Here is a 25,338-nt window from a genome sequence, read left to right on the forward strand (position 1 = left end):
CTGCGAGTTTAAACGCCGAATCGAACGTTATATTATCCTCCGCAAACATTCTTTGACGGATACAGTCACTGTTAATACCACATACAAATTGATTCCTCAAATTATCCAATAATGTTTCCGAACAAAAACCGCAATGTTTCGTCAATTTCTTTAATGCCGCCGCATATTCCGCCACGGACTCATTATGACGTTGCACTCTTTGTCTGAATTTGAACCGCTCCGCCAATACACTCGGTTTTGGTTGAAGATGGCGTCGCATAACATCCACCAGCTCTTCAAAGCTTTTCGCAGATGGTTTGACTGGTGTACATAAATTCACCATCAGTTCGTACGCGTCACTTCCGATCACCGTTATCAGTGTCGCTACTCGTATCGCCGGTTTCACATCGTTAACAATAAAATACTGTTCCAACCGATCCACATACATTTGTATGTGGATCGGTTGGAACAGTATTTTATTATTATTCCAATCGTCCTTGCCAAGGTCGAAGTGTTCCAGTTTTCCCACCGACATAGTAATAAAAACGATGCGTCACACACGTAGTTTCTTTACTACTCGTCGCCACTGTTGAATATGTGAATAATATATAATATTATTCATAATTATTTGAGGATAATTACTGAGCGCAATAAAAGACGTCCATTCGGTTGAGCGTTTAATAGCGAGAGACCACCATACATGGGTTTACAATTACCCACAGTTATAAAAGTAATATTCTAAAACTACCCCATACATTACAAACACGACAAGAAAACTGGTTACAGATACAATTAATATATTTAATTTATCTAGAATATTCTAGAGAGATCTCGAATTTTACATTGGAGCCGTGTTCTATAGAATTCATGGTATGTACGGGAAGGTTTGCGTGACCCGGCCAATGGCTCTGTAACAAAACAATTTCGTTAATATATAAAAATGGCTTTGTGTATCTGTTTGTGATTAATAGAGTTCGGACCGCTTGAATCACCATTATAGTTGAAATTTAGATGTATGTCTCATGGATAATTTTATAATATCCACTTCGTTGTAACGCCGCTAGATGGCGCTGTACCACATCACCGGCCGCCTACCAGGTTTTGCTATTATAGTATAAAAGTGTCAGCTGGTCCAAGACATCTCTTCTTAAGAACAAAACTTATTCCAATATGATTCAAAACAGTAACAGTCTATAAATGTCCCACAGCTGGGCTAAAACCTCTCCTTCTCAGGAGAAGGTTTGAGCTTATTCCACAACCTGCTTCGATGCATGGATGATTTTCTTTCACCGAACACTTATAAATTAAATATGTGAAAGTCAGTGGAGCTAGCGATCTCGGATACCAACACTGAGCTGACGATATACTTTATTGGCTCAACAATTCAACTGTAATTAGAATTTAACGTTGGGTTCGTTGAGCGGTACCTGGTCCCCAGCCCCGCCGTGAACAGCAGCCGGCGGCCCCGCACGAGGTACTCCGGACAGCGGGCGAACCTGAACAGCACCCTCGCCCGCCCTCAGCACGTTGTTCGGAGACATTATACCTTAAAGCGAAAAATATACCCGTGGTCAGCGATGAGATGAGCAACCCGATGGTAAGTGGTTACCACCGCCCATAGACATTGACACCGCAATAAATATTAACCATCGCTTACATCACCAATGCGTCACCAACCTTGGGAACTAAGATGTTACGTCCCTCGTGCCTGTAGTAACACTGTTTTACTCACCAATGCTATTGCTGTTTGGCGGCAGAATATATTATGAGTGTGTGGTAACTGGTGGTAAGGGCATTGTGCAAACCCGCCTGGGTAGGTACCACCCACTCATCAGATATTCTACCGCTAAACAGGAATATAACATAAAAAAATAAATATCATTATCATACTTAAGTATTTTACGCAACACCACCAACTATACCAAAATTAAACTATTTAATTCCACTCCGCAAAGTGAGTTTGATGTATGTATTCCTTACCTCGATAATGGTCGTCTGACGCACGTTCCCGACATGCACAGAGCACTGGAACTCTGGGTAGATGGCCGTGGAGTGTCTCAGGACATGCACGGATGCCTGTTACGTTCAATCAAATTTAATTCATTACCACATTACATATTATATTGCACAGTCTGTGCTAATATTGCTAGCATATAAAAAAAACCGAGATTATCCAGGCACCACTGAATTTTCATGTACTTAATTTGTGATTGTAATTCATCTCGTACTTTACGATGAAGGAAAACATCGTGAGGAAACCTGCATGTGTCTAATTTCACTGAAATTCTGCCACATGTGTATTCTATCAAACCGCACTGGAGCAGCGTGGTGGAATAAGCTCCAAACCTTCTCCTCAAAAAAGGGAGAGGAGGCCTTTAGCCCAGCAGTAGGACATTCATGTGCTGTTACGGATAAAAAAACACACACACACACAATGTGCTGTGCAAACATATACAAATCTATAGTCGTATAAATTTAGCGTTTTGGTTATCTGTAATTAACCATAACCATATTTACGTTAAAATTTTACTTTGTCATAAATAGTTATATTTTATGTAACATCAAAATTAGTCCACTTCCCTGTTAAAACAGTAGTGGAAACTTAACTGGCATAAGTGTTAAAATATGATTATTATATTAAGTTGTAATATACGATATGCTGTATGTTTCCCTAATAAAAAAAAAAAATAAATAAATAAAAAAAAAAAGTTTTTATCGGAACTTTGTAAGTAAAACTAAAGTGTATATAAGTGGTTAAGTGTAACAGTGTCGTGTTATATATAGAGATATATTGATCGAGAAGTGTTTGTAGTGTACAATACAGCAGAGCTGGTAGCGAATCGCATGGAATCGCATATCTAACGAAAAACGAGTAGAGTTTTCTGCTCACCTGAAAGTACACATCCTCTAGAAGTATACAGCCTCTAGAGTCGTTTGGGTCTTCGAGGAACACCAGGTCGTCACACACGCACTTGTCCTGCGTGTCGCTCGACACGTGCGCGTCGCTGTACTTGCTCCCGTCGTCCGACACGTACACGTTCGTGCACTTCGTGTCCGATGTCTTCGTGAGGCTGTTCTTCACATTGGCGATGTCCTGGAGGATATTCTTGTTCTGTCTCCTCGCGTTCTTTCGATTCTTATCCGAAGCTTGCGATGAGTGGACTAGTTCTGATATCTGTAACAATGAATTTTGACTACCCATAGATTTTGTCACAGTCTATTAATCATCCCTATCATCGTAATGCGCCATCAACCTTGGGGATTAAGATATTACGTCTCTTGTGCCTATAGTTACACTGTCTAACTCATCTTTCAAAATAGCACACAATAATACTAAGTATTGCCATGGCGGTAGAAACGTTATTCAAAAAAGCATTTTTAAATCGTTTGTATAATATAATTTTAAATATAAAGCTACAACCAGTATGGCTACTCTGTAAGAACATTCTCTCACTCATCATCATCATCATCATGTCAACATTTCACCGGAGAGTGATGAATCTAAAATTCTAGAATACTGGCCGCGTATATATATTCTGTCTTAAATACTTGTAAGTTTTTATTTAGTAATAAGGTTTGAATTAGCGACCCACCCGTCGTCCTCTGCAAGTCCCGGGCGTACAGCCTCCGAAGGTGGGCCGCTCGTGTCCCGCGGCGTAGCCCCCTGGCCGCGCCAGCAGCACCATGCCCTGCCGCAGTCCCGGCGGGAAGCGCCCCAGGCCCAGCGACGCCGACTGTCCCGCGCGCACGCTGCCGCACGGGACGCGGTTGCGGTATATCGTGAGCACGGATATCTCCGCGAACTCGCCGGACTCCAGAGGTCCTGGGGGGGGGGTGTTAAATATACGTCGCTCTATTCATATCACGACTAACAGAACGCAACGCACCTATGATAAGTTCGTCGCCCTCGTAGAGTCGCCCTCGCGCGAGCAGTCCCCCCACGACGGGCCCCGTCGAGTCCCCTAAGTGGAAAATGTGTTAATGCACACAATTGTCTGTCCTGAGTGGGAACCTAACCCACAACCTTTGGCGTGAAAGGCAAGTATCTAGCAAGGGTGGTTGGCGTAGCTATAGACAATACTATTACCATTACCAATAGTATGGAACTCGTTTTAAGGTCATACATAAGAGTTCACCCAGAAACACTTCGGGTTTAAATAAAGGCTTGTGAAGCTACTCACTCCTCATCCTTTTTGATTTCGTTGTCTAGATTGTCTATGGTGTCCAGTATCGACTTTTGCGGCGCAACGCAGTTCCTTGCCATATTCTCGTCAGTTATTAACAGCGGTTTCTGTAATAATATTTTGGCTGGATTGACATTCAGCGAGATAATTTTTTTTCTTATAGAATAGGAAAGCGGACGAGCATTTGGCTATCTGATGGTAAGTGGTCACTAACGCCCATAGACATAGGCATTGTAAGAAATGTTAACCATCGCTTACATCGCAAATGCGCCACCAACCTTGGGAACTGAGACGTTATGTCCCTTGTGCCTGTAATTATACTGTCTCACTCATCCTTCAAACCGGAACACAACAATACCAAGTACTGCTATTTTGCGGTAGAATATCTGATGAGTGGGTGATACCTACATAGTTAGCTACCTTAGTGATATATAATATTATATATTTAATATTATTTATTATTCACTTGCGTCACCAGGTGCTGGAAGCGTCGTTCGCACGGCGAGACCAGCTGCAGTTTGTACTCGACGTTCCCGAAACGAGGCTCCGGGGGTAGACTCCCGTAGCACTCGTCGCCGGAATCGTCGGCGTCGGATGTTCTGAGGGCCAAATCGAATATATTTAACATTGATCTTATTTCGATTAATGCCATCCGCGTTCGGTGAGACCGTCTCACTGTTTATGTTCTCCTGGTACATTAACAACGTAATCCTAACTGAAACTAATTGACTCTTTTAATCTAATCGTTCGGTGAAACCGTCTCACTGTTTATGTTCTCCTGGTACATTAACAACGTAATCCTAATTCTAAATCTTTGAAACTAATAATAATAATATCCTGGGACATTTTTCACACACGGCCATCTGATCCCAAATTAAGCTTGTACAAAACTCGTGCTATGGAAACCTGACAACTGATATACTACATATACTACTTTTCTTTTGTAAATACATACTTATACAAAAATTTACACCCAGACTCAGGACAAACAGACATGTTCATGCACACAAATGTCTGTCCTGGGTGGGAATCGAACCCACAACCTTCGGCGTGAAAAGGCAAGTATCTACCAACCGCGCCAAACGTCTCGTCAAAATTAACTCTTTTAATCAAATCATTCGGTGACACCGACTCACTGTTTATGATCGCCTGGTACATTAACACTGTAATCCTAACTGAAACTAATTGACTCTTTTAAGCTAATCGTTCGGTGAGACCGACTCACTGTTTATGATCTCCTGGTACATTAACACTGTAATCCTAATTGAAACTAATTGACTCTTTTAATCTAATCGTTCGTTGAGACCGACTTACTGTTTATGATCTTTTAATCTAATCGTTCGGTGAGACCGACTCACTGTTTATGATCTCCTGGTACATTAACACTGTAATCCTAACTGGAACTAATTGACTCTTTTAATCTAATCGTTCGGTGAGACCGACACACTGTTTATGATCTCCTGGTACATTAACACTGTAATCCTAACTTTTTTTTTTTATATGTTCGGGATGGCAAATGACTTTACTCTACCTGATGGTAAGTGTTAGTAGAGTCCAAACGCGACGACGGCCAGTACAGTCGGGAAGAATGTTCTGAACTAGCCGTCACCGCCTTGCCGGCCCGCAAGATGCCTCTTCACGCCTCATTTGAAGGAACCCGGGTTGTAAGAGGCGGGGAACACGTGAGCTGCTAAGGAATTCCATTTTTTGGTAGTGCGACAAAGAAAGGAGTTGCCAAATTTCTTTGTGCGCGATGGAATTGATGTCACAGTTAGGCGGTGACATCGAGAACCAGCTCGCGTAGACTTAAGAAGGAAGGGGGAAGCAGGAATTAGAGAGAATAATTCCTCAGAGCACTCGCCGTTATACAGTCGATAGAAAGCGCTCAGTGCTGCTATCTCGCGACGCAATTGTAAAGGTTCAAGGGTGTTTGTGACCTTTACGTCGCCAATAATGCGTACTGCACGTCGCTGCAACCGGTCCAAGGCCTCCAGTAGGTACTTAGCGGAGCCATCCCAAAGGTGCGAGCAATATTCAAAGCAAGATCGTGCCTGTGTTTTGTATAACAGGCACAGTTGTTGTGGCGTGAAAAAACGCCGCACCTTGTTCAGAACTCCGAGTTTTCGTGAAGCTGTTTTTATAATAGCCTCGATGTAATTATATGCCCTTGGACTAAGGTCGCAGCGAACGTCCATCCCCAGCATGGCGATTTTGCTTTGTATCATCAGCGGTATGCCACAGAGGGAGGGATGAGGGTAAAATGGTGACTTTTTCGCTGTGAGAGCGCATACCTGTGTTTTCTTGGCATTAAACTCAACAAGATTATCAGAACCCCATTTGGCAATGAGCTCTAACGTCCTATCGAGTTCAATGACAAGATTCTCCCGCCTCTCCTCAGTTTCCGCCCGCCCAGCCACTGCGCGTCCGTGGTATCCACCATGCACTGTACTATCGTCTGCATAGCAATGTATGTTCCCAAGAGAGAGCATATGATCAATGAGATCATGCAGAAGAAAGAGTGTGGGAGATAGCACAGATCCCTGGGGGACCCCAGCATTCACTACATAGAATTGTGAAGCGCAACCATCAACTAAAACACGAAGGCTACGCTTGGGTAGGAAGCTGGCAATTCAGGTGCATAGCTGAGCAGGCAGACCATATCCGGCAGCTTGGAGAGAAGACTTCTGTGCCAGACCCTGTCGAAAGCCTTGGAGATATCGAGGCTGACAACCAACGATTCTCCATGCTTGTCGATAGCTTCACCCCAGAGGTGTGTTACGTACGCTAGAAGATCACCTGTGGACCGTTTTGGTCGAAACCCGTACTGACGATCATTAATTAGACAGTGATCTTTTTTTTTTTTTATAGAATAGGAAGGCGGACGAGCATATGGGCCACCTGATGGTAAGTGGTCACCAACGCTCTTAGACATTAGCATTGTAAGAAATGTCAACCATCGCTTACATATCCAATGCGCCACCAACCTTGGGAACTAAGATTTTATGTCCCTTGTGCCTGTAATTACACTGGCTCACTCACCCTTCAAACCGAAACACAACAATACCAAGTACTGCTGTTTTGCGGTAGAATATCTGATGAGTGGGTGGTACCTACCCAGACGGGCTTGCACAAAGCCCTACCACCAGTAATCTTCTAGGTAATGGATCAGTTGGTTGTTTAGAATCCGTTCAATCACCTTACAAAGTACTGAGGTGATAGCTATTGGTCGATAATTTGCCGGGTCAGACCGATCCCCTTTTTTGGGAACCGCTTGCACATTAGCTCTTCTCCAAGCCTCCGGCACACATCCCGAAGTTGGAACAGGCGCGTTAACACAGGAGACAGCTCCGCCGCGCACTTCTTCGGCACAATGGCTGGTATTCCATCAGGAACGCTAGCTTACAGCGTCGGCACATTCACGAGTGAACCAACGGTTACGCGTACCCCTATTGATGAGATCTGAGCTAGGAATGTAGTATTCCATTCCTAACATGATCTCATCAGCAACAGTAGCGGCACTAGCTGTCGGGTCATTCCCACTGAAGCAACGTTCCTTCCAAGGGACTGACGCATAGTAATCGCGCATACCGTCCCAATCAGCCGACTTATAGTGCCAAACGCGACGTTTGCATACCGCTGATGGCGGCAGGTTGGCCTGTGGCACTTTGGTAGATATAAGGCCGTGATCCGAAGAACCAAGTGGAGCTTGAACCATAACCTGATATTCCACCGGGTGAGAAGTCAGCAGAAGATCCAGTAGAGAAGGCGCTTGCCCATCAATGTCTGGGATCCTGGTGGGCTGATCAACCAGTTGGGTCAAGTCGTGTGTGAGAGCAAAAGCATGAGCAGTTCTTCCAGCATGGTCAGTTTTGAGGGATTTCAACCATGATTCATGGTGAGCATTAAAATCCCCCAAAAAACACCAATTCCGCGTTAGGAAACTGCTCTTGCACAGCATCTGCCACCCGACTAAGATGGTCAAATAATCGGCTTGTCTCCAAGTCACTATTGTGGGATCTGTAGAGGCACACGTAGACTCGACTCTGACGAACCAGGTCCAGACGTACCACCAACATGGAGAAGGAGGGGTCCTCCAAACAGCGCAATCGGTGATAACAAACACCCGCCCTGACGAACAAGCATACTCCGGCTTTCGCTTTAAAAGATTCTTCTAGCATGTAGCCGGGATAGTTAAGGTAGCTGGTGTCGGTAGGGCGGAGTATTTGCGTCTCAGTGAGAAACAGCATTGATTATAACTGAAACTAATTGACTCTTTTAATCTAATTGTTCGGTGAAACCGTCTCACTGTTTATGTTCTCCTGGTACATTAACAACGTAATCCTAATTCTAAATGTTTGAAACTAATAATAATAATATTCAATGTCAATCAGTCAATTAGTTTCCGTTAGGATTACAGTGTTAATGTACCAGGAGATCATAAACAGTGAGTCGGTCTCACCGAACGATTAGATTAAAAGAATTTTGACGAGACGTTTGGCGCGGTTGGTAGATACTTGCCTTTTCACGCCGAAGGTTGTGGGTTCGATTCCCACCCAGGACAGACATTTGTGTGCATAAACATGTCTGTTTGTCCTGAGTCTGGGTGTAATTTTCTGTATAAGTATGTATTTACAAAAGAAAAGTAGTTAGTAGTTTTACTGGTGGTAGGGCTTTGTGCAAGCTCGTCTGGGTAGGTACCACCCACTCATCAGATATTCTACCGCAAAACAGCAATACTTGATATTGTTGTGTTCCAGTTTGAAGGGTGAGTGAGCCAGTGTAATTACAGGCACAAGGGACATAAAATCTTAGTTCCCAAGGTTGGTGGCGCATTGGCTATAAGCGATGGTTGACATTTCTTACAATGCCAATGTCTAAGAGCGTTTGGTGACCACTTACCATCAGGTGGTCCATATGCTCGTCCACCTTCCTATTCTATAAAAAAAAAAAAAAAATATGTAATATATCAGTTGTCAGGTTTCCAAAGCACGAGTTTTGTAAGAGCTTAATTTGGGATCAGATGGCCGTGTGTGAAAAATGTCCCAGGATATTATTATTATTAGTTTCAAAGATTTAGAATTAGGATTACGATGTTAATGTACCAGGAGAACATAAACAGTGAGACGGTCTCACCGAACGATTAGATTAAAAGAGTCAATTAGTTTCAGATAGGATTACAGTGTTAATGTACCAGGAGATCATAAACAGTGAGTCGGTCTCACCGAACGCGGATGGCATTAATCGAAATAAGATCAATGTTAAATATATTTGATTTGGCCCTCAGATCATCCGACGCCGACGATTCCGGCGACGAGTGCTACGGGAGTCTACCCCCGGAGCCTCGTTTCTTGAAGTTGATTTTTCAATTCACTTTTGTATTCTATATATGACTCCTCACATTGATTATATATATCATTAGAAAAATACTTAAAATCTTTTCTATTTTCCTTCTTGATATGTGCTATAACTTGATCATGACCAGATTTAAATGTTTGCCATGTGTTTTCTAGCGTCTCCAAACGTGTCTCTAGATAACTTAAAGTAATCCTTTGTTTTGGTGATTTATTGTAATTTCGTTTTCCTTTCAATATTTGATCAAATTTCTCTTCCTGAACACTAATTATTTGATTTATGTCTTCCATTGTTAATATTAAATTAAAGTTCCAAAGTAGTAAGTACAAAACAGATACACAAATTTTTCAAGTCCAAAGTCACTAAATTTTTCTAAGTTCCGAAGACAAAAATTTTACAAGTCCGAAATTCACTAAATTTTTCTAAGTGTTTTATTGATCGAATTTTGCTGTCCCATTTACTTGTTTTTTCTAAGTGTTTAGTTTTATTAAACGGAATTTTCTAAGTCTATATTGAAGTCCACTTTACAAAATTTTATTCTAAGTCCTGACACTTCAAATATTTTCTAAGTTCACATCTGTTAATTTAAGCTTACGTACGCACTTTAAATCCGGCTCGAAGGACCAAACTGTTCACACAATTGAAATATAATTTACTACTTAACACGATAAATTAAAACACACCTTGGAATATATAATGTATTGAAAGACAAAAAAATATAACATTTTTAAACACTTTATGGTTTTATCTTGGGTTCTGGCCAGCGCGATTCAGAATTGAGACTCTTTTGGTTAACGCCATCTACCGACAAATAGCATAACTAACTTAACCGAACAAACACAATGAACGCACCAACTGTCAAGTTTCAACAAACACCAAAACTGGTTACACGATAAGGGTCAAAAGATTTGATAATTCTATCTCTGTCTAAACCTGTCTACGCTACAGTACGTACTCGGTTCGCAGCTGGCGGACACGCAGCAGAGCGTCGAGCTGCGGGTCGCGGTGATGGGGGCGAACGAGGCGGGCAAGTCGACGCTCATAGGTGTTCTCACTCAAGGTACGTTCGTTATTATCTTGTTGAAGTCGTGAGTTCTAGTAACTAAATTAAATATTGAGTATTTAATTACAGGCACAAGGGACATAACATCTTAGTTCCCAAGGTTGGTGGCGCATTGGCGATGTAAGCGATGGTTAACATTTCTTGCAATGCCAATGTCTATGGGCGTTGGTGACCACTTACCATCAGGTGGCCCATATGCTCGTCCGCCTTCCTATTCTATAAAAAAAAATATTTAAAAATATTTAAGGCTTCGTATCCAGAAGTTTTTGATTCGATTATCATGTAGAGATCCTATACGTGTGTACTCGTAATAAGGAGATGACGCCTTATCCCAGCTGTGGGTAAAAATGCTGTTACATTTTTAAACAAATTAAATGATACCTACTCAGTCGGGACAAAAACCGACTTTGTTAATATTATATTGTAATATCATTTATTTTATCCTCAGATAAATATTTTATGGTCAAGAAACTTAGTTGTAATTACAATGGCAGTATAAAATTTGATCTTGAAATTGTAATGACGTCATTGGTTGATGGTATGTGAGCTGTTTGTAGTGCGCATTACAATAGTTTTTCTTTTCTACAGGTGAACTCGATAACGGTAGAGGGAGCGCTCGCCTGAACATGTTCAGGCATTTGCACGAAGTGAAAAGTGGTAGGACGTCCTCGCTCAGCCACGAGATACTCGGCTTCGATGCTCAGGTGCGCTAATGATTATTTTGACGTTTATTTAAATTAATAACAATCCCCCACCCACTTGAAAAGCCCGGGCAAACACCACTGCACTTTGATGTGCTTAATTAATGGGCACATTGTCAGGAGATCTGCTTTTATGGGATGAAGTATTGCTATGTATATCCATCAACCCGCATTGAAGCTGCAAGTTAGAACTCCAAATCACAAGTGGAGGGGAGGTCTTAGCCCAGCAGAGGTGTTATTTTTTTTTATAATAAGTAAATAGAAAAAAAAGTAAAAGTAAGTTGTACACTAGAAGTGAGATTTGGAAGCGTGTAAAGACATTGTTTGCGCCTGAACTCTCTAATTTTCACCCTGGGATTATGTAAATATCTATGTCCCACTGCTTGGCTAATCCCTCTTTCCCTTTGATGAGGAGCTTATTCCAATGCGCTGTTCCAATTTAGTGGTGCTAATCTGGGTTTTAACACGCTATCATTGGTAACGATTTACACATTCTATTCACTACCATCTCGGTTCTCAATAGGATTAAGAGTTTGTGGGAATAGAGACTCTCTGTGCTTGCACGCGCACACAAGTACCATTATTAGTCCCGTGCAGTTGTCTAAACCGTTCGTATCCGTAACAGCCTGTGAATGTCCCACTGCTGGGCTAAAGGCGGGTTGGTGGAATACACATGTGGCAGAATTTCAGTGAAATTAGACACATGCAGGTTTCCTCACGATGTTTTCCTTCACCGTCAAGCAGAGATGAATTATAATCACAAATTAAGCACATGAAAATTCAGTGGTGCTTGCCCGGGTTTGAACTCACGATCATTGGTTAAGATTCAGGCGTTCTTACCACTGGGCCATCTCGGCTACAAGTTGTCTAAACATCTTTATCTAGTTTTCATACTCATTTTTCAATTATATTAATCTTTGTAAAAGCTTCCGTTATTCTATTATCCAGTTGTATGATGGCGTATGTTACACCCCGTTAACGATAGATGGCGCTCATTCGAAATGTCACATTCCTGAATCGCGCTGTCTAGATATTCGCTACGGAGTATATATAGTGTAGAAGTGATTGTTCTTGTAATCTAATAAATTGTAGTTTCATTTACCTAATCCCAGGTATCAGTGTTGCAGAACTATCGATAGTTTGACCTCGAAAACTATTATCGACAGTACTTCCGAAAGTATCGTCTTGTGTCAATATTGTCGATATTATCGATAGTTACTATAGCTCTCTATAATAACTCGTTTGCCTGCCTCGTTGGTCTAGTGGCTTGATATAAGACCGCAGACCCCGAAGGTCCTGGGTTCAATACCCAGGTCGGGCCAATAAAAATTTATTGAGTTTTTCTGTCAGAAAATTCTCAGTAGCAGCCCGGAGTCTGGAAGTTGGAAGTGTGTACACTCCCGTGCCTCGGAAAGCACGTAAAGCCGTTGGTCCTGCGCCTGAACTCTTTCCGGTCGTTTCGGATCACCGTCCCATCGGATTATGGGAGTTAGGGAATAGAGAGTGCACCTGTGTTTGCGCACACACTTGTGCACTATAATATCTCCTGCGTAGTTGGCTAATCTCTCTTGAGATTGGCCGCCGTGGCCGAAATCGGTCTGGAGGACATTATTATTATTAATACTATTGATAACAGCAATCCATAGGTATTCATTCGATAGTAACGATTTAATAAAACTTCATTAATAATAGTGTTGTTACTGGGCCTACTACATTACTTATCTTGAGAAAGCAATAATATAATAATAATAATAATAATAATAATATTGGACATTATTCACACACGGTCATCTGATCCCAAATTAAGCAGAGCTTGTGTTATGGAAACCAGACAACTGATATACTACATATACTACTTTTCTTTTGTAAATACATACTTATATAGATAATTACACCCAGACTCAGGACAAACAGACATGTTCATGCACACAAATGTCTGTCTTGGGTGGGAATCGAACCCACGACCTTTGGCATGAAAGGCAAGTAACTACCAACCACGCCTACCGGCTCGTCAAAAAATCAATACGTTGTGCCTACGTATTAACTTTTATTAATGTAAGCAAAAATCACTGTCCATAATGGCACCTAGAAACAAGTCGATATTCGATATGCTACATTGTCAATTAATACATTATTATATGTTCTGTCGCCAGTCGCCATTCTAACATCGCACTGTAATATCGTCGTAACAATTAAATATTGTAAATTATATTACATACATATATCTATACTCAATTGCCTTTCATTACATCATCCAAAAGACATTAAAGGCAAAACGTCAATACTATCGAAAAATCATTGATTATCGATAGTCCAAAACTATCGATTTTATCGATAATGGACTATCGACATGCAACACTACCCGGTATTACTTATACCTAAAATGAAAGTCATATAATGTATTACATTCATATAATCGGGGTAATGTCGTCAACTACGGTTGTTCCGAGCCGATGACAGCGGAGCGCATCGGAGAGAGGAGCGCCAAGCTGGTGTCTTTCCTGGACCTGGCGGGCCACAGCAAGTACCAACGTACCACGCTCCACGGGCTCACGGGTTACTCCCCGCACTACGCCATGCTCGTTGTAAGTATGTTTATTTATTACTAGTTCCCATACGTGTGGGGGGGGGCTCAGATTTTAGGTATCCTAAGTCTTTTTCTATAGCCCTGATAACGTGTTTTCAAATTATTATTAGGTAAGGATTTTTTTGGAGTCCTGACATATCAAACCAAAAGTTAATTTTCATTTTGTTGAATAAATATCTTATCTTATTAATACATTTTTTTACAAACAGCTCAAAATCAAAATAATTTATTCAATCAATCAATCAATCAACAGCCAATCGTTGTCCACTGCTGAACATAGGCCTCTCCCAAGGTGCGCCAAAGCTCCCTGTCCTCCGCCTTCCGCATCCAGTTGGTGCCCGCCACCTTCTTAAGGTCGTCGGTCCACCTGGCTGGAGGGCGCCCTACGCTGCGCTTGCCGATTCGCGGTCTCCACTCTAGGACTCGTCTGCTCCAACGGCCATCGGTCCTACGACATACGTGACCAGCCCACTGCCACTTCAGCCTGCTAATTTTGCAAGCTATGTCGGTGACTCCGGTTCTTTTCCGGATAATCTCATTTCTGATCTTATCCTTCAAAGATACTCCGAGCATAGCTCGCTCCATAGCACGCTGAGCGACTTTGAATTTGTGGACTAGTCCCGCAGTTAGTGTCCACGTTTCGGCACCATATGTCATGGCAGGTAAGACGCGTTGGTTGAAGACTTTCGTCTTCAAACATTGCGGTATAGACGACTTGAGGACTTGACGAAGGTTACCAAATGCTGCCCATCCCAAGCGAATTCTTCGATCGGCTTCCTTCTCGAAGTTGTTCCTACCGACTTGTATTATCTGTCCTAGGTAGGTATATTCACTAACAACTTCGAGAGGTTTTCCCTCGACGTATATCGGTCCCGGCACGACATGCCTATTGAACATGACCTTGGTCTTGTCCAAGTTCATATCGAGACCGACACACCGGGAAGACTCGCCTAGGCTACGCAGCATTTCGGTGAGTTGTTCCAGCGACTCTGATATGATGACGATATCGTCGGCAAATCGAAGGTTTGAGATGTACTCGCCGTTTACATTGACTCCATACCTAGTCCAATCCAGCGTTTTGAAAACGTCTTCCAACGCGTTGGTGAACAGTTTCGGGGATATTACATCCCCCTGTCTCACCCCTCTGCACAGTTGGATCGCCTTCGTCTTACAGTCCTGGATGTGGACAGTCATTGTAGCGGCGTTGTACAGACATCTCAGTACCTCGATATATCTCCAATCGATATGACATCTCTGCAATGAGTCGAGCACTGCCCAGGTTTCGATGGAGTCGAAGGCTTTCTCGTAGTCCACAAATGCCATACACAGCGGCTGATTGTACTCTTCGGTCTTCTGCACAATCTGCCGAACAGTATGGATGTGGTCCACGGTGCTGTAGCCTGATCGAAAGCCGGCTTGCTCTGGGGGCTGGAACTCGTCAAGTCGTCTGGCGAGACAGTTCGTGACGACTCTTGAGAACAGCTTATACACGTGACTCAGGAGGGAGATGGGTCTGTAGTTTTTCAAGAGGGTTTTATCACCTTTCTTGAAAAACAGTACCACCTCACTCCCGCTCCACGTTTCCGGGGTCTTGCCATGTTGGATGACGGAATTAAAGAGGCTTGCTAGCTCTTTCAGGACCGGAGTCCCGCCTGCCTTAAGCAACTCTGTTGTGATTCCGTCATCTCCCGGAGCTTTGTTGTTTTTAAGCTATTCTAGAGCCGCCCTAATCTCTCCTTGGTCAACGACCGGGAGCTCCTCGGAGTAATGGCGCATAAGAGGGGCGCGCTGGTCATCAATACTGATTCCCACGGGTTTATCCGATCTTGAAGAGAACAACTGCCCATAAAACCTCTCTACTTCTCCGATAATCTCAGGCCTAGAGGTAACGACCCCACCATTTTCAGTTTTAAGTTTTGTCAGACGCGGCCTCCCAAACTTGCGAGCGAACACTTTCGATCCCCGATTTTGCTCAATCGCAGCCTTGATGGCACGGGTATTGGAGCGTCGGAGATCACGTCGCGTCAGCGTTTTTATTGTTCGGTTTAAGGCCTTATCTGACAAAAACGATGGTAGTTCTCGTCGTTTTCTCATGAGCTCGAGTGTCTCAGCAGAGAGTTTTGGTGCGTTGTCTCTTCTCTGTGGCGGAAAACACTTGCGGGATGTGTTTTGCAGTATTTTGACCAGCGTGTCGGTTCTCTCATCAATGCTGCTTATGGTTTCCAACTGATTTTTTTGGAGTCCTGACATATCAAACCAAAAGTTAATTTTCATTTTGTTGAATAAATATCTTATCTTATTAATACATTTTTTACAAACAGCTCAAAATCAAAATAATTTATTCAGGTAATAATATATAAACCTAACAGCGGCTCAAACTGTAGATCCTACTAAAATAATCGGCAAAAAACTAAACTCTTTTGCTACAATTAAACTATGTAAGAGTTTAAACACAATTTTTTATCATATTTATAAACCCTTATCGAGCAATACGTCTTATTAATGAAAGTTTTTTAAGAGAGAGAGTTGGTTCCTCCTAACTGGCCTAGGCCAGTCTGGGTACGGGCCGCGGGGTTGCCCCCTAACCTGTCGTGTCTTTAATTTTTGGCCCGAGGGGCCAGGGTAACAGCGACCCAGTGGCTGTAAGTTTTTTAAATCAGCTACAAGATAATATTATAGATGGCACTGTAGTCATATTATCAACTTGTACTATAAAGTTTTTTTTTATTTCTAGATTTCGGCAACAGCCGGTATAACTCGCATCACAGAAGAACACATCGGTCTTCTGCTGGCTTTGGACATGCCGTTCTTCGCAGTCATCAACAAGTGTGAACTGGTTAGCAACATCAATGCTGTTGTAGCGAGGCTGGCTCAATTGTTGGAACCCGCTAATGAGGTCAGTGATTTTATTTTAAATAGCATCTATAAAGACTAGCTTATAAACTAGGTTATTATTTCTTACATCAATGCTTTTGGGTGATGGTGACCACTTACCATCAGGTGGCCCAATTGCCCGTCCACACACATATAACATAAAGAGAAGCCGGGGGGGGGAAAGTTTAACAGAAAAACAGATATATTTACTTTCCCATTTATAATATTAGTATATATTGTAATTGGAAACATGCAGGTTTCCTCGCGATGTTCTTCAAGGAGCACGAGATGATAAATCAGGGATGCTGTATAATTTATAGATTTATTTAAATTTAAAGTAATGGTATATATTGGTATTATTACAGAAACCGCTGTTAATAACTGACGAGAATATGGCAAGGAACTGCGTTACGCCGCAAAAGTCGATACTGGACACCATAGACAATCTAGACAACGAAATCAAAAAGGATGAGGAGTGAGTAGCTTCACAAGTCTTTATTTAAACCCGAAGTGTTTCTGGATGAACTCTTATGTATGACCTTAAAACGAGTTCCATACTATAATAAATAGGTAATGGTAATAGTATTGTCTATAGCTACGCCAACCACCCTTGCTAGATACTTGCCTTTCACGCCAAAGGGTGTTGGGTTCGGTTCCCACTCAGGACACACAATTGTGTGCATTAACATGTCTGTTTTTCCTGAGTCTGTGTGTAATTGTCTATACAATAGTATATCAGTTGTCTGGTTGCCATAGTACAAGCTCTGCTTAGTTTCGGATCAGATATATATATATAGTTGAACGCAAATCACAGTAGTGTCGGCCGGCAGGGTGGCCGTGTTCCCGGGGAGCTGCGTGCGCGGTGCCGAACTCAACGCGCTGCACGCGTGCCTGCTGGCGCGCCGCGACCTGCAGCGCCCCGAGGACGTGAGTGAACCATATGTTGCGCAGTTGACTAGTATCCTTTTTATTAAATTATAAATGTTATAATTTATGTCACTTTACAGGAGGCGTGCGAGTTTCAAATAGACGAAATTTTCCACGTAAGGGACTCGACGGGGCCCGTCGTGGGGGGACTGCTCGCGCGAGGGCGACTCTACGAGGGCGACGAACTTATCATAGGTGCGTTGCGTTCTGTTAGTTGTGAGATGAATAGAGCGACGTATATTTAACACCACCCCCCTCCCCCCCAGGACCTCTGGAGTCCGGCGAGTTCGCGGAGATATCCGTGCGCACGATATACCGCAACCGCGTCCCGTGCGGCACCGTGCGCGCGGGACAGTCGGCGTCGCTGGGCCTGGGTCGCTTCCCGCCGGGACTGCGGCAGGGCATGGTGCTGCTAGCGCGGCCAGGGGGCTACGCCGCGGGACACGAGCGGCCCACCTTCGGAGGCTGTCCGCCCGGGACTTGCAGAGGACGACAGGTGGGTCGCTAATTCAAACCTTATTACTAAATAAAAACTTACATGTATTTAAGACAGAATATTTATTAATAGAATATAAATTAAGCGGCCAGTAGTGCTATTCTAGAATTTTAGATTCATCACTCTCCGGTGAAATGTTGACATGATGATGATGAGTGAGAGAATGTTCTTACAGAGTAGCAATACTGGTTGTAGCTTTATATTTAAAATTATATTATACAAACGATTTAAAAAGGCTTTTTTGAATAACGTTTCTACCGCCATGGCAATACTTAGTATTATTGTGTGCTAGTTTGAAAGATGAGTTAGACAGTGTAACTATAGGCACAAGAGACTTAATATCTTAGTTCCCAAGGTTGATGGCGCATTACGATGTTAGGGGTGGTTAATAGACTGTGACAAAGTCTATGGGTAGTGACGACCACTTACCATAAGGTGGTCATTTGCCAGCGTACCTATACGAAATTAAAAAAGTGATATATTTTTTTATTTTCAAAATTCATCGTTACAGATATCAGAACTAGTCCACTCGTCGCAAGCTTCGGAGAAGAATCGAAAGAACGCGAGGAGACAGAACAATAATATCCTCCAGGACATCGCCAACGTGAAGAACAGCCTCACGAAGAAATCGGACACGAAGTGCACGAACGTGTACGTGTCGGACGACGGGAGCAAGTACAGCGACGCGCACGTGTCGAGCGACACGCAGGACAAGTGCGTGTGTGACGACCTGGTGTTCCTCGAAGACCCAAACGACCCTAGAGGCTGTATATACTTTCAGGTGAGCAGAAAACTCTACTCGTTTTTAAAAGATTAGCAAACCTTAGATATGCGATTCCATGCGATTCGCTACCAGCTCTGCTGTATTGTACACTACAAACACTTCTCGATCAATATATCTCTATATACAACACGACACTGTTACACTTAACCACTTATATACACTTTAGTTTTACTTACAAAGTTCCGATAACAACTTCACAGATAACCAAAACGCTAAATTTTTCGCGAATCCATAGTCAATACCACATAATATTAAGATTTCGACCAAATTTCAAAGTCAAAGTTGCTTATATACTCTACTTGCTATTGGAATCGACTATAGATTTGTATGTGTTTGCACAGCACATTGTGTGTGTGTGTTTTTTTATCCGTAACAGCATGTGAATGTCCTACTGCTGGGCTAAAGGCCTCCTCTCCCTTTTTTGAGCAGAAGGCTTGGAGCTTATTCCACCACGCTGCTCCAGTGCGGTTTGATGGAATACACATGTGGCAGAATTTCAGTGAAATTAGACACATGCAGGTTTCCTCACGATGTTTTCCTTCATCGTAAAGTACGAGATGAATTATAATCACAAATTAAGCACATGAAAATTCAGTGGTGCCTGGACCATCTCGGCTGTTTTTTTATATGCTAGCAATATTAGCACAGACTGTGCAATATAATATGTAATGCGGTCATGAATTAAATTTGAATGAATGTAACAGGCATCCGTGCATGTCCTGAGACACTCCACGGCCATCTACCCAGGGTTCCAGTGCTCTGTGCATGTCGGGAACGTGCGTCAGACGGCCATTATCGAGGTAACGAATACATACATCAAACTCACTTTGCGGAGTGGAATTAAATAGTATAATTTTAGTATAGTTGGTGGTGTTGCGTAAAATACTTAAGTATGATAATGATATTTATTTTTTTATGTTATATTCCTGTTTAGCGGTAGAATATCTGATGAGTGGGTGGTACTTACCCAGGCGGGTTTGCACAATGCCCTTACCACCAGTTACCACACACTCATAATATATTCTGCCGCCAAACAGCAATAGCATTGTTGTTGGTGAGTAAAACAGTGTAACTGCAGGCACGAGGGACATAACATCTTAGTTCCCAAGGTGGTGACGCATTGGTGATGTAAGCGATGGTTAATATTTATTGCGGTGTCAATGTCTATGGGCGGTGGTGACCACCTACCATCGGGTTGCTCATCTCATCGCTGACCACGGATATATTTTTCGCTTTAGGGTATAATGTCTCCAAACAACGTGCTGAGGGCGGGTGAGGGGGCCTCCGTGCTGTTCAGGTTCGCCCGCTGTCCGGAGTACCTCGTGCGGGGCCGCCGGCTGCTGTTCACGGCGGGGCTGGGGACCAGGTACCGCTCAACGAACCCAACGATAACTTCTAATTACAGTTGAATTGTTGAGCCAATAAAGTATATCGTCAGCTCAGTGTTGGTATCCGAGATTGCTAGCTCCACTGACTTTCACACATTTAATTTATAAGTGTTCGGTGAAGGAAATCCATGCATCGAAGCAGGTTGTGGAATAAGCTCAAACCTTCTCCTGAGAAGGAGAGGTTTTAGCCCAGCTGTAGGACATTTATCTACTGTAACTGTTTTGAATCATGTTGGAATAAGTTTTGTTAGTCATGTTGGAATAATAAACTAATATTTAAATTAAATATTCTTATTTAAAATCAAAATAGCACTATGCACGTGTTAATATTGTATTTAATACACCTTTTACAATTAGTTGAAATGTATATTTAGTATATTCCAATCGTAGGAGTAAATATAAACTAACTTTATATTTCCATATCCCGTGATAGTCGCTAATAGCTCAGCTTAACTACTTTCTCGAATAAAACGCAATTTTTTCGCAAATCCATAATTAATATCACAGATAACTCAAAATCTCGACCAATGATATCGCGCCAATTCAATGTCGGTTGTTAATTTGCCTTTGTCTACTCTTGTGGCTTTAATGCACTAGTTATTTTCTATTTAAATGAAATAACATATTTATATGCATACATATATAACGTAACTGTTTTTAAAATGATAATCACGCCCCAAGGAACAAATCTTTAGGTTTGTATTTTTTTTTTGTTAATAGTAGCTCTTACAATGCCGATGTTACTTTTGCATTAAGCCGCGCTGATATGTAAGACTCCAATAAAAATTGATTATAAATTTAAAACAATAATGTTGTACGGTAAAATAATTTTTGTATTTATTTAAAAAAAAATCATGCTTAGCATTTTAAAAACACAAACATCATGACGCCATTTTGAATACAATTTTGGCGCCATTAATATAATCACTACCTCAAGAGGTAAACCAAAATTAGCTTTCATATTGTTAATATTTAAACTTTGTACATTAAATGATATATCCAGTTCCTGTTCATAAATTGCAATTTAAAGTTAATGATACATATTATATAACATTACGATATCTAACTATCAATGATCGGATTATTTAATGCCGATTTTACTTTAGACGATATGACATTGAATTTTTATGATTTGTATTAATTAATATTTATATAGCTATCTGTGGCATCGATATTAATTAAACTACAATAATATTAAACATAATTTAATAAAAGCAATTAATGGTTGAATAAGATTTTTTTTAAACAAAGATAATTATTATCATTTACGTTTTTGGTCTAAGAAAACGTGTCGCGTTAAAAGTTATTTTTTAAATAAAAAAACATATTCAAACCTTTACTAACCTGTTTATTATATTACACAACAAATTAAAAAAAATTGCAGCATAAAATAATGTTAATTATATATAAATTAAAAAATAAACATCCAGGTATTTAGGTATAAGTTGTAATAACTCGGTCATATTTTTTTGAGAACTTCAGGCATTATAAGCACGAACTATTCCCGTCAATCATATTCTGATCAGTTATAAATATAAATGAAATTTCGTCTATTACCTAACTTATGCAATACTAAATTTGAATATGTACCAAAACAAAATTATATATTACTGTTACGGCTTCAGGAAGCGCCTACTAAATAAATATAGCAATTCCGCATACACTAATTCATTTTACATTACTTTTAATTTTTTACCTACCTACATAAATATTTTTGTTTTTATATAACTTTTTACTATCGAACGAACGCTGTGTCTCTGTATCAAAAGTGAATAATATACTTTTACTCCGAGGTTAAATCGTTTGATTTCAACTTCCATTAGAACCCACTAAAGTTCTAACATTGGCGACCGTGACAGGACACTATCAAAAATAGTATATTATAGTAAAGTCCAAAAATCATCTTCTTCATACACCGCGTGTTTCGGAACTTGGATTGTGAAGGCCAATCTGAAAGAAAACGCAAACGAAAAAGAAAACGCTGCAGTGACATTCGAAACGACGAGATCATAAAAGAAACAATAATTTTGGAGCACAGCAAGCTTAAGGTCAATGGTTAAACGGGGTCCACTATCATTCACGGCCAGCGTAGCATCCAAAGCAACGCATCCTGGTTCCAAGAACGAGGAATTAAAGAAAGGTGCCCTGGTTATTCCTTAGCCTAATTATTTCCAAATATTTTTCACTAAAGTCCATCATACCTACTTCCTATTTTCTCCGTATTCTCTGTGTTTCATTTGCGTAAAGAAGTTATATCTCAAACTACATTTAATTTTAATACAATTAGATTAACAATATAAGTGATTAGTTTATTAAAAATATAGTTTTCGTAATAAGTTAAAGGAAATATTGTTTAATAAAATAGTATCCACAAAATAATTAACACTTTTTGAAAATTACATTATATACCTAAAAATAAGTAAAAATATAAAAGATTAAAATTTAATACATTTTACAATTGCATTTTTTTTTTTTCATTGTGTTTGCCGAACATTCCAGATCGCGGCCGTTAGCCGTCGCGTTGCGCGAGCTACGTAGCGGTTTGAAGCGCTGATTCATCGTGTGCCAGCGCTGCAAAGCGGCTTAGGCCCAGCTGACCCAAGTGTCGTCACTCGAGGAGATTAAGATAAGATTTAATATTTTTATTTTTAATCTTAATTTTGTTGACGATTCCTTTTAATAGTTGTTTTATGTACTGTGTTCTACCTATTTAATTAAATACAGTTACTTACAATATATACATACATACAAAAGCATATTTTTTTTTATATTATATTATAAATTAGTAAAGAAGTTTAAAATATAATCATGGCATTATCGAATACTAAAACTTTACAGGATTTGTTTACAAGACGCAGTTCTATTAAAGGTCAAATAACTAAATTTAAAAATTATTTGGAAAAAATTACTACTTTCACTGAATTATCAAATCTTGAAATTGCTGAATTAACTTTGAAATGTAATAAATTTGAGGGATTGTCAACAAAGTTTGATGAGCTGCAGAATCAGATTGAGGTTCTTAATTCTGAAAATTTATACTCAGAAATCGATTAAAGAGACAACATTGAGCAGGATATTATTTTGACGATTGCATCTGCTAAAACTTTGTTAAATAAATTTAATACTAAAGACGACTTAAAGCGTGAATCATTTGTACAAGAAAGCCAATGTAGTCTCGATCAAGATTTAAATGTTAAACTACCTAAAATTCAAATTCAAAAATTTTATGGTGCTTACTTTCGTTGGTTGGACTTTCGCGATACCTATTTGACTTTAATACATAATAATGACCGCGTCCCGATAATTAATAAATTTCATTATTTGATTTCATACTTAGAGGGTGACGCGGCGCGAATTATTTCAAATCTCGAAGTGTCAGCGGCGAATTATAATAACGCTTGGAGTTTACTCTTGGAGCGTTATGACAACAAAAGACTACTTATCCACCATCATTTAAATTCTTTATTTAACGTACAAAATATAACACGGGAATCAGAAAAATCATTGAGATACTTAGTTGATCACGTCTCTAAGAATATTCGAGCTCTGTCAACCCTGGGGCTGCCTACAGAGCATTGGGATATGATTATCATATTCATGTTGTCTTCTAAACTAGACAACACTACCCTACTAAAATGGGAGGAGCTTAGTAATACCATTAATGACGTACCGAAGTTAGATAAATTTTATAATTTTTTAAATAATCGTGCTGATGTTCTTGAGTCAGTAAATAGAAATAGAATTAATAATCAAAATAAAAATCAAAATAGCATTACTTCAAATGACAATAAATTACAAAAACCTATTATACAAACTAAAAAAATATTTACACACGTTAATCAAAATTAACAAAATGCATTTTTATGTATTATTTGTAATCAAAACCATAAAATTTACGATTGTGATATTTTTAAATCTAAAAGTGAACAAGAAAGGTTTGCTGATGTGGCAAAGTATAAACTCTGTGCTAATTGTTTGCGCCAAGGTCATCCTACTGCTGAATGTCGAATGGGACCCTGCCGTAAGTGCAAGGGTAAGCATAATACCATGCTTCATAAACCTACTTCAGAGGACCAGACGAATTCATCTGTTAATTTTAGTAAGCAGAGTAATAATGTTCTTTTATCAACAGCCTTAATAGAAGTTTGCAATCCGTACACGGGCAAGGCAGAACGTGTTAGAGCATTATTAGACTCAGGTAGTCAATCGTCTTTTATTAGTGAGTCATTAAAAAAACGCTTATCTCTCTCTTCTAATCCTATTGACATTAAAGTCATGGGTATTGGCAATAATATAGCGAGTAATATAGCCGAAAGCTGTGTAGTGACAATTAAATCTTTGAATACTTCATTTTGTACAACTTTTTCTTGATTTGTACTTGCTGAATTGACAGGAGAACTACCTAACACTCTTATTGATAAATATATTTTCAAATTGCCTAAAGATTTAAAGTTAGCCGATCCATCTTTTTATATGCCTGGACCAGTTGATTTTTTAGTTGGTGCAGATATATTTTGGAATCTATTAAAATGCGATCAAAGGGTATTAGGTCCGAATTTACCAATTCTAAGAAATTCCTTGTTAGGTTGGTTGATAGCAGGTCCAATAAATGTAAACGTTAAAGAACATATTTACTGTAATCACACTATTACTCCTAAAGGTAATAATAATTCTGAAATTGACAATTTATTAACTAAATTTTGGCAACTTGAAGAGGTTCCTACTAAAACCGTTTTAAGTGAATCCGAAAAGACTTGCGAAGAACATTTTCTAAATAATACCTTTCGCACTAACACAGGTAGGTTTTGTGTAAAATTGCCATTGATCGATACGCCAGATTGTCTTGGAGATTCATTTACTTTGGCTAAGAAACGATTTCTTTACTTAGAAAAACGATTTCGGAAAAATTATCTTTTGAAATCACAATATATAGATTTTATAAATGAATATGCCGATTTAGGTCATCTATCAGAATCTGTTATTTAAAATCCGGAAAACTCATA

General features: G+C 40.3%; 1 protein-coding gene across 1 annotated transcript in view; it reads left to right on the top strand.

Annotated features, from left to right (window-relative positions):
• Positions 1-25,338, top strand: part of LOC126778703 (GTP-binding protein 2-like) — a 459,746-nt gene that overhangs the window by 292,461 nt on the left and 141,947 nt on the right. Inside the window, exons 8-18 of the mRNA XM_050502321.1 lie at positions 11,167-11,281; positions 13,699-13,864; positions 16,601-16,762; positions 17,106-17,215; positions 17,571-17,667; positions 17,748-17,862; positions 17,934-18,163; positions 18,675-18,814; positions 18,863-18,944; positions 19,652-19,747; positions 20,186-20,313. Coding sequence (XP_050358278.1) covers positions 11,167-11,281; positions 13,699-13,864; positions 16,601-16,762; positions 17,106-17,215; positions 17,571-17,667; positions 17,748-17,862; positions 17,934-18,163; positions 18,675-18,814; positions 18,863-18,944; positions 19,652-19,747; positions 20,186-20,313 — 1,441 coding nt within the window. The remainder of the gene's footprint in view (positions 1-11,166; positions 11,282-13,698; positions 13,865-16,600; positions 16,763-17,105; positions 17,216-17,570; positions 17,668-17,747; positions 17,863-17,933; positions 18,164-18,674; positions 18,815-18,862; positions 18,945-19,651; positions 19,748-20,185; positions 20,314-25,338) is intronic.

Source organism: Nymphalis io, chromosome 27, assembly GCF_905147045.1.
Source record: "Nymphalis io chromosome 27, ilAglIoxx1.1, whole genome shotgun sequence".
Classification (NCBI taxonomy): domain Eukaryota; kingdom Metazoa; phylum Arthropoda; class Insecta; order Lepidoptera; family Nymphalidae; genus Nymphalis; species Nymphalis io.